The following is a 17,831-nucleotide window of genomic DNA, read 5'->3' as shown; positions in this document are numbered from 1 at the left end:
AAATACAGATCCACTTGAGATCCTATAATGAACCTTAGGATTGAAGGGGTTAGAACCAGATACAGAAGAGGGTTTCTTATATAAGCAGCAAAAATCTGCGACGCTGCAGAATATGTTCACCCCAGTGGTTGTGTAGTCCTCCTTGCAGGTTTGGTGAGAGTTACACATTCATGTGCAGGGCTGATGAGTGAGAGCTACTTTTTTAAATTTTACCTTGTGAATCTATAGCTTAGATTCATAGTTCTTGCGTGCATGCATGCCCACAAACACACATGCAAATACACAAACATTCTGAAATGAGGCTGGACTCTGGAACATCTGCAGTGGGGGAGGAGAACTAAACCTTTAATTAGGGAATTGTAAACAGTGCCAAGGTGATTGAGTCATTGTCTGACTTGCTTTCCAAAAATAAATGTGTTCTTTTTACACCCCCGCCCCTGCAAAATAAACAACAAGCGAACGGAATGGTTCATGAAGCAGGAGGCATGGCATGGTGTGTGATTGTGAGTGTCCTCTTGCACTGGATCACAGTCACCATAAGCAGCCTAGTTTCCATGGGGACCAATGGCAAATGGAAGGCAGGATTTGTGCAGGGCTGCAGTAATGGGAGGAGGGGTCACATTAACTGGGAACCATTTGAAGACAGTCACATAGACTCATAGACTTTAAGGGACCATTATGATCATCTAGTCTGAGCTCCTGCACAAGGCAGGCCACAGAATCTTACCCACCCACTCCTGTAACAAACCCCTAACATATGCCTGAGTTATTGAAGTCCTCAAATCGTGGTTTAAAGACCTCAAGGTGCAGAGAATCCTCCAGCAAGTGACCCATGCCCCACGCTGCAGAGGAAGGTGAAAAACCTCCAGGGCCTCTGCCAATCTTCCCTGGAGGAAAATTCCTTCCCGACCCCAAATATGGGGATCAGCTAAACCCTGAGCATGTGGGCAAGACTCACCAGCCAGCACCCAGGAAAGAATTCTTTGTAGTAACTCAGATCCCACCTCATCTAACATCCCATCACAGACCATTTGGCATATTTACCTGCTAATAATAATTGGCCTCGCTTTTCATTGTTGATGACAAACAGTAAGTGACAAAACTCTTGGCTCTTTTCTGGTTTGTTTCATATAGTCTGGAAAGAGCCAATAAAAATGTTTCTAAAAATAACCCCCAGTTAGGTGAGTAAGATCATTCAGTACCTACAGATTCTGGACGTGAAGAAATCTTAGCATTCCATATTAATTTGTAAATATTATTCCTTATTTATTAGCATGCACATACAGTAAACAAGGTAAAATATATTGCATTCATCACCATGTTCAACTGAAAATATCTCTGCTTGGATAAATGAACTTATGGGCCCTGTTGCAGCTCCAGATCAGTTCTCAGGGGTTTTGCATATAGAAATAAGGCTTGCAGGGTGGGAGTTTAAAAAATGCCAGTGGACCAGAAATTTAAAGGTATTTAGATGCGTAAAGATGCAGGTAGGCTCCTGGTCTGATTCTCAAAAGCACCTAGGTGCCTAACTCCCATTGGCTAAGTGACTTACAAGCACAGTCCCATTGACTTTCATGCCAAGAGGAAGGATTTTTTTGGTTAAGGCACTGCGCTGGGATTCGACTCCTGGCTCTGTCAGTGTCCCTGTGTGACCTGGGGTGAGTTACTCAGGCTGCAGCTCCCTTTGGCTTCAACTGAAGTTATGGCTGCAAAGCACTTATGAAAAATCTGCCCTTGAATCTCCTTGTGCCCCAGTCCCCTCATCTGAGGATGGGGGGGCGGGGGAATTGGGTGTCAGGGCCCTGGATTCTGTTCCTGGCTTAGTTACTGACCTGCCACGTGACCTTGGGCAAGCTACTGTCCCTCTCTGTGCCTCAGTTTCTCCTCCACCCTTTGTCTGTCTTGTCTGTTTAGATTATGAGCACTTTGGGGCAGGGACTGTCTCTAGCTATGAGTGAGTACAGTGCCTAGCACAGGGGAACCCTGATCTCAGTGCAGGCCTCTAGGTGCAACTGTAATACTATTAATACTAATGAGAATCTAGACTTCAGGAAGAAGATTCTGAGCTAGAGAAACTGTCCCCTCGTGTGGCTCCAGTTCCATCGTTGCAATGCTGTCTCTCTCATTGGTCTCTGCAGCATTTCCCGTCTTGCTTTCACTGCCAGACACAGATCACACACACCCATTTTGCAGTAGAATAGGGCTTTCGAAATCTGTCCCTTGTATTTGTTGCATTCAGATTCCATCCGCTCTGTTGGGCCTCACATCGATCTGATGCAACCAGCAACAACTTGGGTGGAAACTATGTTTCTTTTATTATCTTATTTGTAGCTAATAGACCATTGGGGGCCAGCTCCTCAGCTGTTGTAATTTGGTGTTGCTGCGTTGGCTGCTGTGGAGCTGTCCTGATTTATACCTACCTGAGAGTACTGAGAGCTTGAGATGTGTCTTGGCTGTAGGCGATGAGGGGCAGACACATCAGATTCTCCTCAGCCCCTAGTAGTTAGTGTCTTATGATGTAGCTGATAATGACACCAACTTCCATGAACAGGAACTTCATCTTCCCTCTTTTCAGTTTATTTTCTTTTACCAGCAAAACTTCCCTGTTATCTGCTGGCGCTCTCACTTGCTCTCTGTATTTTTATAACCAGTCATTTATCCATTCCTAGGTGCCATTTATGCACCCCACATAATTATAATTCCTTTCTCAAAGGGTTCCATTATGTTGCAGCCAGGGGTAAGACTGGCAGTTTGTGTAGACACACCTGCACTAGCTACTCCTGGGGGAATTCTGCACCACTGTGCATGCGCACAATTCATGTCCCCCGCAGATTTCTTTGCTTCCTTGCAGAAAAATGACTTTCTGAAGGGGAAGGAAAGGGAAGCCTCAAGAGCGGTCATGTGCCCCTCTCCAGCAATGTGAGCACATCGTTTTGGGTACCTAGAGCAGCTGGCGGAGAGGTAAATCACTGCAGGGAGAGGGGGGGATGTGGAGCTGAGGATGCCTCAGCTAGTGGTTCCTACCCTGCTCAGCTACTAGTCCCGGCTGGGCTGGGAAGGACGGGACTTGCTCTTCCCCTGAAAGAGCAGCCTGGGCCAGGTAAGACCCACCCCCAGACCTCCCTCCCCCGCCCCGCCAGCTACAGAAAGCTCTGCCCCTCCCACCCCATTGCTCCTCAGCCATGTGGATAGGGGTCACTGTATGGGGAGCTGTTCCACTGTCCACCCAGAACCCCTGGAATCCCTGCACCCAGAACCCCTCATCAAGCCGCCCCACACCAACCCTCACCCTGCTAAGCCTCACCTCCTACAGTTGGACCCCCTTCCCATTCCCCTTCACCCAGACCACCCCCCGGTGAGCCCCCTGGCACTACAACCCCCACCCTGATGAGTCCCCTGCACCCAGACTCCCAATCAGCTGCACCCAGACCCCCCTGATAAACCCCCCCCCACCCAGATCCCCTGCTGAGCTCCAACCACCTTCACCTGGATCCCCTACAGAGTCCCCTTGCTCCTGCACCTGGAACCCTGCAACAAGCCCCTGTGCATCCAGATCCCCACCCACCCAGACCTCCCACTAAGCCACTCAGACCCAGATTGCCCCACACAGAACTCTCCCCCCACACACTGGCATCCTGCAGGGCTAAGCCTGCCTGCCTGCCCATGCCTGGTGCGGCTGGCATGGAGGGGCAGGGCTCTGGGGCATTTCTGGGGCAGGTCCAGCCCTTGTACTATATCAGGGGTGGGTGCAGCCTCACTACCAAGTCCATGTCCCATGCAGCCAGTGGCCTGTGCTCCTCACTGCCATGCTGGAGCCTCCACATTTATTATTGATAAATAGATTTTTGCAGAATTTTAAAATACTGTGCACAGAATTTTTAATTTTTTGCTGCAGAATTCCCTCAGGAGTAACTAGTTGTGCTCTAGCTAGCTTGCTAAAATTAGCAATGAGGATGTCTTGGTGCAGGCTTCAGTGCTGGTGGCGCAAGTGAGTACGTGCCCTGGGGAGTCTGGTGGGCTTGCACAGCTACCACTGAAGGCCAAGCCATGGTGTCCTCATTTCTACTGTTAGCAAGCTAGCTAGAGTACAGCTGGCGCAGGTCGGTCTACATGAACTGCAGTTCACACCCCCGGCTGCAGTGTAGACATACCCAAAACCAGGGCTTCAGAGGAGGAAATCAAATGAGAGAAGATGGGCCCAATCCTGTAGTTGTTACTAAAGTAAAGATCCCACTGAGCCAATGCAAGATTGTTCCTGAATGAGGAGCACAGGATGGTGCCCAAATGAACAACTGGAGATTGGCAGTTGCCATGTCATCCTGGACAAGAGTGTTCTGAAGATCATGAACACATGACAGATTGTTACCCATGGCTGTTCACCTAATCATTGTGCATCTTCTTGCGAAAGCCCAGGGGATTTATAGCCCACTGAGAAGCAAATGACATGCTTGGTGGCTGTGGGTTTTATTTAGACTGTGAATGCAGATGTCTAATTGGAGTTGGGTATTTATTAACATAAGCTGCTTTGCCATTCAGAAATCGGAGCTAATCAAAATATTGTAAATATCGTGCCTGGAGAAATGTCACTCTTCACAATGATTGCATTTCCATATTTTTTTCATTCTGTTTAAGAAAGTGTAAACAAATACTTACAGCCTGATGGGGTGGACACATGTGCCTAACTCTAGGATCTAACATAGGCCATGTGCACTTAGAAGGCGCTGAGACAATAATGCATAGCAATAGCTCCCCATTTCCTCTGTTCCTGTGTTATCTGGGCTTTGTAGTTGTAGTTTCCAGGCATTAGCTGCAGGCACAAAGACACGGGATGCCTGTCTGTCCATTTCATCCGACACTGCGGGATGCTGTGCAATTGGATAGATATCTGATGCCACAAGAATCCGGGCATTCATCTTGGCAAAAAGGGGACAGATTCTGCTTTCTGTCTGTCTGCACTTATATGCTTCTAATCATAGTCGTATCTGAACATCACAGAATTATCTTCTCCTCAGTCTAGTGTTCACGCACCATCTTGTTGCTTCCTTCCTTACCCGGACGTAGAAGTAGGATTCCCCCCCACCTCCCACCCCCATTTTCTATCCCTTGGGCAGGGGATGTGTTGCAAGACACGTTCTTGGCATGCCTCTACACCATGCTATTATTATTATTACATTCCATTTGTATTACGAAGGCTCTAGAGGCACTGATTAGGGTCCCATTGTACTAGATTCTGCACAAACAAGGGTTGCAAAGACAGCTCCTGTCCTAAAGAATCTTGTATTCCAAGATACAAGAGATGGGGAAAAGCAGTAAATGGATGAGGGGCATTCCAATCTGAGTTCCCATATGTTGGCTGCCATGCAAAAGTGTATTTTTTACTCCCCCTGCAATTGTGCAGTTTCACATCTGTAAGTTGCTGTGGAAAAAAATAAGCTTGTCACCAATTGAGCCTTTGCACATTTTGAGATGCCATTGTTTTTCCAAAAAGCAACAGTGGGTCCTGTGGCATCAGATATCAGGAATGGCAATATACAAAAACCTGTAGGAGAACACTTCAACCTCCCTGGCCACACAATAGCAGATGTAAAGGTAGCCATCTTACAGCAAAAAAACTTCAGGACCAGACTCCAAAGAGAAACTGCTGAGCTCCAGTTCATTTGCAAATTTGACACCATCAGATCAGGATTAAGCAAAGACTGAGAATGGCTATCCAACTACAGAAGCAGTTTCTCCTCCTTTGGTGTTCACACCTCAACTGCTAGCAGACCACCTCACCCTCCCTGTTTGAACTAACCTCATTATCTCCATACTGATTTATACTTGCCTCTGGAAATTTCCATTACTTGCATCTGAAGAAGTGAGGTTCTTACCCACGAAAGCTTATGCTCCCAATACGTCTGTTAGTCTTAAAGGTGCCACAGGACCTTCTGTTGCTTTTTACAGATTTAGACTAACACGGCTACTGCTCTGATTGTTTTTCCAGTCTTTCCTGACGGAGGCCATTGCTGAGCAAGACATTCTTGTCATCTTTTGATTTCTTTGGAACAGCCTGCTTGATTGGATATGTATGATCCCAAATAATTGAATTCATCTACTGCCTCTACAGCTTGACTGTTAATCATGATGTCTGCTTGCATCCTATTAATCATGTCAGTGTGCATGCATTTCATTTTCACCTCATTCAGGTATAGACCATATTCCTTACTACATGTTTTTACAAACTCCAACATTTGTCTCAGTGGTTGTAGCAAAGAGCATCATGTCATCGGCGTATGTGAGGTCGGTTGAGACATGTTCACAAATGGAAAACCCAGCTCTTTCCACTCTGTCAAAAGCTTCCAGGTCTTGTCATATAATAAATTCTGAGTATGTGCTGAAAAGGCTTGGAGACAGAATACACCCATGTCACACGTCCTGCTCACTGGTAAACCACTTGCTGTTGCCTGCTCATTGATATCAGTACTGAGGTCACTAATTTCTTTTAACAATTCTATTGGTATGTTATCTACCGCTGGTGCTTTCCCCGGCTTCGTTTTCATAACAGTACACACCAGTTCCACTCACAGGATTGATGACTCTGGCTCTATGTGCTCCTTTCTGTCGTCCTGTATTGTAAGTGGCTCTGATGAGGCATACAGATTGACACAGTAATCTGTCCAAGCGTGGTTAATATCGTCACTTTCAGTGAGGACTCTGCCATCAGGATCTTGTATTATGCTTGATTATAGGGCAAACTTTCTGATAAGAAGTCTGACCATTATGAACATACTTACCTTTTGTAGTACTCTTTTTGTGACTCTCAAGTTCCTCATACTTTTCCCTGATGTATTCACTCTTGTCTAGTCTAGTCTGCTTTCAGATCTGCCTGCTCAGTTCTTTGTACTCTCTCCTAGGTGCTTCAGTCTTCAAGTCACTCTGTGTCATTCTGCATCATTTTTTGCTAGTCCAAACACTTTTTCTGTTAACCATAATGTGGTCCAATGCTGACATTTTGGAACATGTGATTTGGCAGATTTGAGCATGACAGTTGTCATTTCATTCCAAAGTTCATTCGGATTGTTCTCTTCTTTCACCTGTGATAATGCCTCAAACCCATCCCGTGTGAGCCTCAAACTTAAAATTAAAACTTAAAAAGATAAGATGTTTGGCAGGTACACTGCATGTGGTCTTGTCCAGAATCAGCAAAGTAAGTGGCAGATTGACTTTAAATTGGCACTCCTGGTTTTCCAAGTCCTACAAGCTCCTGGCACTGGCTTCATTTGAATCCTGCTCCTTGAACCTCACATTGACTGTCCTTACGAATTACCACCGTCTTGGGAGCTCACCATTGCCTCTCAAGCTGTCAGGCAATAGTATATTCGCTTTGTTACAATGTGGAACTCCATCCCCATCACAGAAACCTTCTCATATCATCCCTCAGCACTTTCAAAAAGTACCATAAACCTTTAGGGGTTTTTTCCGCCCTATAATTGCATTTTTGCAAACAACTTCTAAATTCGACCGCATCATTTTGGTTTTATGTGGTTGCATTTTAGAGGGGTGATATTTTATTATGCTGTATTTGTTTTTATTCTGTTCTACAAATAGCTTCCATCCTAAGAAAGCTATAGAATAAATTACATTTATCCTTCAGGAATGATCTCTCTCTCTCTCTCTCTCTCAGGCTAGATTTCCATTACATTTCAGGAGATATCTTTAAATACCTGAGCTACACAGCACATCTGTCTCAAATTAAAAATGTTTTTTTTTATCTTGATGACTGCAACATTTGTTAATAGCGATGAAATTTTCCATGTGCTTTTGGTCTTGTGTAGGATACTGATTAAAATACAGAGAAGTTTAGAGCAATAACAACTATAGCAGATGAACAATTATTAAAGTAGATGGGATTCAAAGACATTTTAATTTGTCATTATTTTGCTTCTTCCAGGGATAATCTGAATAATTACACTGCCTATAAAAAGCAAATGTGTAATATTTCCCCTCAATATTAAATTCTCTCCATTCCCTTTTAATATAAGTGAAAATAAAGATGTCTCTGATACCCTCTGATGCTTTGATCAAAATATGAAAACCACTGAATGGCTTGTGCAATTTGTGTTTTTGTTTGTTTTCTTGGTGTATGGAGAAATTACTTCGATTTTAAAAGTAAACATTAGCCCATCTCACAAATTATAAATATTAGAACATATTATTTTACTGCCTGGAAATGTTCTCAGTTGTCAAAAGTATATTGCCTAGTGTGCAAAAACTCTAGTTTTATACTGAGGACTTAAAGGAAGGTGACTGTGTTTAACCTGATGATGCAGTGAAATACGTATGTAAAAAGAAGGGTGGTGCTGCCGTGAAGACACTGGTCTGGGATGTGGGTTCAGCTCCAGACTCTGAAACAGACTTTCTCCATGACTATGAGCAAAGATCCTAATTGCTCTATGCCTGAATTCCCTATCCGTAATATGAGGAGGCTAATATTTCTTTACTTCCTGGAAGTGTTTGTAAGGATAAAGCTGCTTGTGCGGTGCTCAGATACTACAGGAATGGTTTGATTGATAGGTTCAGAGATATTAAGGCCAAAAAAACCATTGTGATCATCTACTCTGACTTGCTGCATAGCACGGGTCATAGGACTTCTCTGAATTAATTTCTGCTACAAGTCAATAGCTGTGGATGAATTAGAGCATCTCTCTTAGAAAAACATCCAATCTTGATGTAAAAGTGTCCTGTGATGAAGAATCCACCACAAACCTTTGGTAAGTTGTTTTAATGGTTAATAACCCTCACTGTTAAAAATGTGTGCCTTATTTCTACTCCAAATTTATCTAGCTTCAACTTCTAGCCGCTGAATCTTGTTATACCTTTGTCTCCTAGGAACAATTACAAGATGGTATATAATTGAATAAGCAGTCAGGAACATAGGATGTACTCAAGGTTACATGGGTTAATGATGAAAACAGGTGCACAGAGAGACTCTTATACAGTAGCAGCAAACAAGCAAAAACAAAAACTAGGAGAAACAAGAAAGAAACTTATCTCTGCTTCCTTTTTGTATTACAGCCTGAAGAATCAATAGTGTTTCATCAATCAAAAGAAGGAAAAAACATCAAGATTTTTTCTGTAAAGAAGAGTCTATTAACCAATAGAAAGGATGCTTTCTTGGACAATGAGCATTTCCTATGTGGATTCATTAATTAACGTATAACTAAATCTTCACTTTGGACAAATACATGGATTTTCTTTTTTAATTTTGTGGTGAGTTAAAATATTTGGATGGATTTTTTTTTTTTACCTTTTCAAGATAATATATTCAGCGCACAGTCTAAAGTATGATAAATATCCTTTAAGAAACAGCATCTAAACATCACTCATCCTCAAAGACAGTGGAAATAAAATATTTTATTTTTTTCATATTTATTCTTAGATTTCTTCTGAGAATATAAAATTGCTCTATTAAATTATCCATGATTGTGATGTAATCAGTCTTCAACCAGAAATAAACATGATTTCTTCACCTTCTTCGGCATGATTTGTGTCAACATATAAAGAAAAAAAATGAATCACGGGGTATGTATAATGGATGAATCTTTTCCCTTCCTCTTTGTCTTCAGAAAAAATACATATGGTTCACTGAACACTGAAAGCTAAAATTAAAGAATAAAATCCTTTTCCTGCCATTCAAGTTTGATTCCTAGAAGCTAGATGGATGCTACCCCCACTATCGACTTTGCTGAATGCTAACCTATAAAAGACATTAGTCTATCCACATGATGTTCCTAGGAAGCAAATTGCCTGTTTGGAATGTTTCAAGGCAGTGGAAGGAACAACAACACCTATGCCATTCTAGTGGCACAATGTGATTAGGTGAATTGATGTTTCCTCTATAAAATAGATATTTTGCCCAGTGCACCAGGTGTTTCTATAGAAAGTAAATGACAACAGAGGGAAAATTGTGAAAATAAAGGGGAACCCAGCTCAGAGGTGAGGTTCACAATGTGAAAGCTGGATTCCCTTATGCTCCCCTGACACCTACTTAATCCCACTTACTGAAATATAAAGGACTCTGTTAATGTGGCCCATGGACTGAGGAGTGGGAAGCAGGTGCAAGTAGGTGAGGGGTGGGAAGGACAGACAGGTGTAAATTAGGCCAACTAAGACTCCCTCCGGACTCCGTTAGACTTGCTGAATTTGACCCCAGTGCCTGACGTGTCTTTGAGACGGTTACGTATTCACGTTGCACTGGGGAACTTGACACCACGGCACAAGTCCCGGCCCCTTCCCCATGCATGGAGAGGCCTAGTGCCGAATGGGAGTGAGGGCAGGGGCATCGGGATCACTCCCATGCAGCTCATCCAGCGCCTGTCTGTGCAGCCCACTGCGGTGAGAGGAGGGCATGCTGCTATTCAGGCCCCGATTCAGCCGCACTGAGCATGTGCTTGTGCCCCATGGAAGGTACACTCTTGCAGTTAAGCACATGCTGGGCCGAGCAGAGAGAGACTTAAGCACAAACTTCTTTCTAGCAATGGCTCTTAGGCAAAGGATTTGAGCCTAAGTAATTATCCTATATCACATAATCCACTGTTCATAGCAATGATTGAAAGCAAATGAGTTCAACAGGATAATACCTGTCAAGGAGTTCTGGAGCATCTATTTTTAAACCCTTCAAGGCTGGTCCTTTGGTGTTCTGGGGTGGTATCCCTTCAAACTGTGTGCAATATTCATTCACTAATTTCTGCCTACAACCTGCCACTGCCATGGGTCCCATTGGCAGAGTGGGCATGCTGAACTGGTGTCACTTACAGGGAGCAAACAGGGTTTGGAGGGAGGAGGGTTCAGCTCAGGAAAAGATCTGAATTTCCAAGATAAAAGCCATTTATCCGGGTGCCCCTTTGTAGACATTGATTATTTATCCACAGGGAAAGCGTTTATTGTTCACTGACTTAGTGGTAGATTGATAACAAAAGTAACTGGAGCCACTGGCAATCCATATCCTGCAGTATTTTTAATTTTTCTGTGGCAAAGTCATGCAGCCAGCAGAGGGAGCCCAAGTTAATTACCTAACCCATTTTTAGGAACTGAACTAAATGTTATCAAATTCCAAGAGGGTGGTAGAGACAATGCAGAACAAATGTGGATTGTATGAGCTATAAAACACATCTGCATTTAAAAGGTTCTGAGGACTTTGGGATCCTATGAATTCCAATGTAAAGATAAACCTTCTCTGGAGAGGAATTTTCCTGATTGTTTTATGCATGTGCAATAATGTGATTCTCCTTGGGCTGCTTCTGTCCTTGCTTTCTGCTGCCTCCTGAATAATAGGCTTTGACATTTCCTTTCTGTGCACACTCAACTAAAGGCTGCTTCACACCTTCGAAGTGAACAGTGATTCATCAGTTCCTTTACCAGGAGAAGTCACAGCAAAGTGCAAATGGACACTGCAAGGACACTGGCCTGCAGCTACTGGAAATTAGCCTGACACAGGATCAGGGATACTTTTAATTGAATCCACGGGCCACCACAATGCCCTGCAGATTTGTGTGTATGATAGAGAGGCAATTAAATCATGTACAGGTCATTAATCTCTGTCCACCTGGCTACAACTTAATAAAACAAACAAATAAGGTATTGCTCCTGGCACTTAGGTGCTAGGCAGCATGGTGTTCTTGTCAAGCATTTTACATTTAAATTTGGGTAATTACCTGGAAAACTGCAGTTCAAAGGCTAACTTCATTAAATTTTTTATTAATAGCACTGAAATGCTAGTGTTAATTTTATTTATTTGTTATGTGATAGTGAATTTATCAACAAAAAAAACAGTAATGGATGCATTAGGTGCTGCTCACTACCTCTGATTTATACCTCTCTCAAGGGGAAGGTAGTAGTACACAATGGTTTTTACAGTGGCTGAGGTGTTGGATAATGGATATGTGAGATCGAGTCAGTTTCATTGTAAACCATGTACTAAACCTTATTCTTGACAAATGTAAGACTCAGGCTTAACAATTGGTTATTATTAAATCATGAGGCGATAATAAGTAGTAAATCTACTAGATGCTACTGTCCGGCTTTGCTGAAATGAATGTCTTCTTGTCTTACAAGGTCAAGCAGGTGCTTATACCTCCAGGATTCCATCTCTAGAGGCAATCCTATTCCCAAATCTAGATCACAATGGTCCCTTCTTGGCCTTGGACTCTATTAATCTAGTTCGTGGGCTGAAGCAAGGCATGCATTTCAGGGGCATGGGTCCTATGGCTCCAGCTGAGCTACAAAGGGAAAGAAATAGGTCTTAATCTACTTCTAACATAGACTTTTTGTGATTAGGAAGGTGGTTTAGCTTCTGCTTTCTCTTTGGAGTCTTAGATCTAACCACAGCCAAGCACAGGGCACGTAGTGATTTCTGTTGCAGCTTCTCCTTCATGCTCTTCAAAAAAGCGATTATACGGGGAAGGAGCTCTTTAGCTTTATCTCTTGCCAGTAATATTTTATTGTATCTCTGGCTTTTGGATTCTCTCACCCAGAATTGCAAACACCCCACCATATTGCCACCTGCTTTGCCCTTATGATCAAAACAAGCTAATGTGTACCAGTGGAAATTTTTTCTTTCTCTTGCAAAAAAAATTAAAAGTCAAAACTCACCAGTTTCATTTTTACATGAGCATTTTTTTTCAATACTGTGGGAGAGAAGTGAGGTGATTATCTCCTAAATTAGGATTAAGATCAATAATAGATGCTGCTCTGTGGAATCCTGCAGAGTTTCTCCTGCCAGCAGTGAAGACTAAATAGACCCCTTCCAGGCAAAGAAGTCAGGTTGCTATCTGAATTATAAAATTCTTTGGCATAACTCAAATGAAATCTGGTGGCAAAATGCTCTACTTAATGGAAAAGCTCCAATATTTTTTGGGGGGATTTACCACTCTTTTTACTTAGCATTTAAACAGATTTATTAAGGTTCCCTCAATTAATAGTTGGAGTAACTGGCTTGACAAATAGAAAAAAAGAGTCAGTAGTGGCTACATTCATGTCTCAGTAAATAAAAATAGAAATTGAAAGGTCAGGGGGACCATCCCCTTCAAATCACAGACATTTTAGCTGAGATAGTCAAAGTTGACCAGGGGATTTAGACACAATTCACTTTAAAATTTAGTGAGTTGTCTCTAAATTCCTTTGTCCACTTTGAAAATCTCACCCTTTACAAATGTATTTAGTTTTGTTAAAAGCTAATGAAGGAGAGCGAGAGAGATACATGACCTTGCTTGTTTATAATTAGCACAAATGCTTTTAAAAAGTCCTCTCTTCTCCTGGAGTGAGGTGAGCAAAATCAAAGCCTGACTGCAAGAGAGCACAATAGCTTTGCTCAAATAACTCTTGATTGCAGCTGGGCACAAACATTTCCATCATCACACCGCTCATACACAGCTGTCATTACCTATGCAGAGGGGGTATTCAGTACTTTGCCTGAAATGCATGCACTGTTCGATAGCTGCAGAATGTATACTGCCTATGAAATGGACAGACGAAATAAGTTACAAGTACTTCTTAATTACAGTCTTTCTGGAACTGATTTTTCTTTCATCACTTTGTTTATATTAGATGGGGAAATGTCTGGTGGAGGAAAATACGATTTAACAGCAAGTAGACCTTAGATGAATCTCTCTCCTGGGTGTTCAGGTAGGAGTCATAATTGGGAAAGCCTCAGTGTACTAACGCAGGGCTCCACCTGGTGTGAAAACCTCAACATCTAAGTCACAAACGAGCCTCATTCCCTCATATCATAGAAGGAAGGAGGTGCTAGCACAGTGTGTTGTCATGAAGAAGTCAGTCTCTTCAGTGCTTTGACCTCTTCACTAACTGATGCTGCTTTCGCTTTACATGTTTTAAATAGGATTTCCTAGGCAACTGTAGGGATGGGCTAGGTATGTACATGTCGGTAAAAGTTAAATGGTATGTGACGCACAGGTTGTTATTAGTTCAGTAGCAATAGTACTTAGACTCCAATGGAAGTTGGGACTACCCTGTGCTAGGCACTGTATGCCCATGCAGAGACAGTCCTTGCCCCTCAGTGTTTATCACCACGACAGCCAAAGGAAGTTGCAGCGGAGGTGGGAGTAAGCGCCGTCGACAGAAAGCCGCAGAAGTCGATTTTGCCGCCGTCCTCACAGCGGGGTAAGTCGGCTGTGATACGTCGAATTCAGCTACGCTATTCACGTAGCTGAATTTGCGTATCTTAAATCGACTCCCCCCTGTAGTGTAGATGTACCCTAAGGTACTGAAGAGCAGGGAGGCGAGGAGGCTTAGGCACTGGTGACAATCGCTGTACAAAGTCTAAGTAAAACCACTGAGAGAGACCCTGAAATAACAGCTGGCAGCTGCCCTGCATCTCCATCATATCTGATGCAGGCAGAGCCATCTCCTGCTGCCCCAGTGCAGGGATGAACAGCAGGAGCCAGATGGATGTGTCAGAGAGAAGAGGGAAATATTACCGTGCTCCATTGTTCTTTCCTCTGAGGGGTGTCTGACCCCTCGTTGTCAAGCTAGACTGCAACCTTAGACTCCTTATTGCCCCTGTACACCTGGATAGTCCTAGTTACTGCTCTGCAGCTGGCCAGGAGGATCTGGCCACAGTGATAAACACATTCATCACTCCAGGCTTGGCTAAATTACTGCAATTCACTGTGTCACTGAAAAGCTGTGGTTGGCTTGGATGGAGCAGAATGCTTGCTTAGCAACACAAACAGCCATAAACAGATCGTTTTGGGAGTGCTGGGACTGTAGGAGATGAGCTTCAAAGTCTTGGGCCTAATCCCCTATAGACTCATAGACTTTAAGGCCAGAAGGGACCATCATGATCATCTAATCTGACCTCCTGCACAACGCTGGCCACAGATCGTCCCCCACCTCCTCCCTAACCTCTGGCTGAGTTACTGAAGTCCTCAAATCATGGTTTAAAGACTTCAAGTTACAGAGACTCCACCATTTATTCTAGTTTAAACCTGCAAGTGACACATGCCCCACACTGAAAGGAAGGTGAGAAACCTTCAGGGTCTCTGCCAATCTGATCTGGGGGAAAATTCCTTCCCGACCACAAATATGGCAGTCAGCTGGACCCTGAGCTTGTGGGCAAGTCCCATCAGCCAGACATGTAGTAACTCAGAGCCCTCCCCTTGTAGTGTCCCATCACCGGCCATTGGAGATATTTGCTGCCAGCAGTTGCAAATTGGTTACATGCCATTGTAGGCAGTCCCACCATCCCCTCCCCTCCATAAACTTACCAAGCTCAGTCTTGAAGCCAGTTAGGTTTTTTGCCGCCACTGCTCCCCTTGGAATGTTGTTCCTGAACTTCACTCCTCTGGTGGTTAGAAACTTTCACCTAATTTCAAGCCTATGGGCTTTTAAGCCTCCTTAAAGAACACATCTCACTCTAAGAGCAAGGCCTCCTGCAACAACTGTGCTCACTGGGGCAGTGGAGTTGAGGGAAGTTGGTGAGAACATGCGACTGAGTTTTTTCAGCATTAGGTGGTTCTTCTAGCCAAACGGTCCTGTTTCTTTAGCCAACTTGCACTTCATACCTAGGAAGGGTGACATTGAAGAACTGCTTTCAGAACTGTTAATTTTTAGATTTCTCTAAACTAATTCCTCCTGTTTTAAAGAAATGACATAAAACATATAATTCATAAGGGTCTTACCTGCAGGGCCGGTGCAACCTATTAGGCGACCTAGGCAATTGCCTAGGGCACTAGCATTTGGGGGGCGGCATTTTCTTCGGCGGTGACTGCAGCGGCTGGATCTTTGGCCGTCCCAGTCGTCGTCGGCATTTAGGCGGAAGGAGCTGGGGCAGAGGGTGCGGGGAGAGCCGTCTGCAGCAATTAAGGGGGCGGTGGTGGCACGCAGGGGAACTCCCCGCCCCAGCTCACCTCTGCTCCGCCTCCTCCCCTGAGTACACTGGCGCCGCAAACCTGGGAGGCGGGAGAAGTGGAGCAGCGACAGTGTGCTCGGGGAGGAGGCGGAGAAGAGGTGAGCTGGGGCAGGGAGCTGCTGCACAGCTCCCCAGGCGGGGGGGAGGGGAGCTGCCACAGGGGGAGGTGCCTCAGGGCGGAGGGGGGTGGGGAGTTGCCGCGGGGGGGGGGGCCTCAGGGCGGGGGGGGGGGGGGGAGCTGCTGGAGGGCGCGGGGGGGGGGCGGAGCAGAGGTGAGTTGGGGTGGGGAGCTGCCGGATGGCTCCCCGAGCAGCGGGGGAGCTCCCATGGGGAGGGAGGCGCCTCAGGGGGGAGGGTGGTGGTGGTGAGCTGCTGCAGGGCTCGGGGATGGGGGAAGGGCGCAAGGTGGAAGTTTCGCCTAGGGCGCGAAACATCCTTGCACCGGCCCTGCTTACCTGTTTCTAATCAGAAAGATTTCAGAGCATGGCTGCGGATGTGGCTGCATCTGGTTACACTGCCCAATGCAAGACAAAAGTTGGCAGGAACCTTTTCTCAGTGGGACATAGGCCACTGAGGGTTCAGTGAACTGCAGACATGAAACTGTCCTGCAAAGGGAAAGGACTGGGTGCATTGCAGAAGCAAATTATTCTCTGGGGATAGTAAAAATACAGAGCAACCCCTACGCAATTAATTCATGCTCCAGATTAATAGCGTTCATATGGTTGAGGGAGGAGTGTTCGAAGATGAGTGGGCTGCTCGTTGTGTGGCTTCATGTTTACAGGGATGTTTCATGTACTGTGTTCTGGGTAAACACATGGGAGGACTTCATGTTTCTAAAGCTAAATTGGCTCTTTATTAAAGAACTATCTGCAGAGGTGTTACAACTGCAGCTAGCATTCCAGCCATGTGCACACAGATGGACTTCCTGGTGCCGCCTCCAAACTCTTCTGTGATGCTTCCCAGGGTCAGCCAGGCTGTGAGGCACCGCACTATCACCTGCCCTTAGCTTCACTGTCCCTCATGCAAGCTAGTGATAGACACACTCCAACTCCTGAGTCCTCTGAGCGTCCCCCAGCACTGTCTAGCCTCTTATCCACTGGATATATACGGAAATACCAGGCCTGCTGTTCCCAAAAGACCAGTGCCCCACAGCGTAGTAGTTACCCCTTAGAACACAGCTCTGTTGAACACACAGCACTTATACTTGTTTTCTCTAATAACAAATATAAGTGTATTTAACAAAGGATAGAGAGTCATGTGAGTGCAAACAGGCGTATTGGAACCAAAGGGTTACCTATATAATAAAATCATAACTTGCATTCTAGAGCCTAAACTCAACTAACTAGATGCCCTCTTGTCTAAGAAGGTCCCTGCTTATCCCAAAGTCTTTCCCACCGTGTTTTTCAACCAGGATGGCGGAGACCCTTCTTTCCTGAGCGCAGGCTTGCTGGCAACTCGTCTCCCCTTGAGGATGGATAAGTGGGGGTTCGTCTGCATCTCAGATATAGTTCCAAAAGTTCACTGTCTTTTTCCTAAACAAGGTAACCCCTGTTATGTTTGTATTTTTCCTGCAGTCTCTGCAATCCATGGTTTGGCATTTTGCTCAGACTGTAAATGGGCATCCATTCTGAACCATACAATACTCAATTTGTACACAACCAGCCAGAAAGAGAGATGCATCTCTTCTCCCTGCCTTATATGTGGATCAACTCTTGGTGACCTGCCTTAACTCACAGACCTAGAGAACAGAATTTTGGGGATATATGCATAACTCCTCACATATTCTCCATACATACATCTTGCAATGATTATGATGACCAGTGTGACACAGGCTTTCATTAACAACAAGGAGTCTGGTGGCACCTTAAAGACTAACAGATTTATTTGGGCATAAGCTTTCGTGCGTAAAAACCTCACTTCTTCG

General features: G+C 44.5%; 1 protein-coding gene across 4 annotated transcripts in view; it reads left to right on the top strand.

Annotated features, from left to right (window-relative positions):
- ZMAT4 (zinc finger matrin-type 4) overlaps positions 1-9,508 on the top strand; it is a 172,857-nt gene extending 163,349 nt beyond the window's left edge. For 3 of the 4 annotated variants that reach the window (XM_034762023.1, XM_034762021.1, XM_034762022.1), the window contains one exon: positions 9,055-9,508. In XM_034762023.1, the coding sequence (XP_034617914.1) occupies positions 9,055-9,059 (5 nt within the window). In that variant the 3' untranslated portion in view covers positions 9,060-9,508. The remainder of the gene's footprint in view (positions 1-9,054) is intronic. The other variant, XR_004644626.1, reaches the window with a different exon arrangement.
- Positions 9,509-17,831: the final 8,323 nt, after the last annotated feature.

This window comes from Trachemys scripta, chromosome 2 (genome assembly GCF_013100865.1).
Source record: "Trachemys scripta elegans isolate TJP31775 chromosome 2, CAS_Tse_1.0, whole genome shotgun sequence".
Lineage (NCBI taxonomy): Eukaryota > Metazoa > Chordata > Testudines > Emydidae > Trachemys > Trachemys scripta.
The sequence above is the reverse complement of the archived record's forward strand: the minus strand, read 5'-3'. Positions and strand labels throughout refer to the sequence as shown.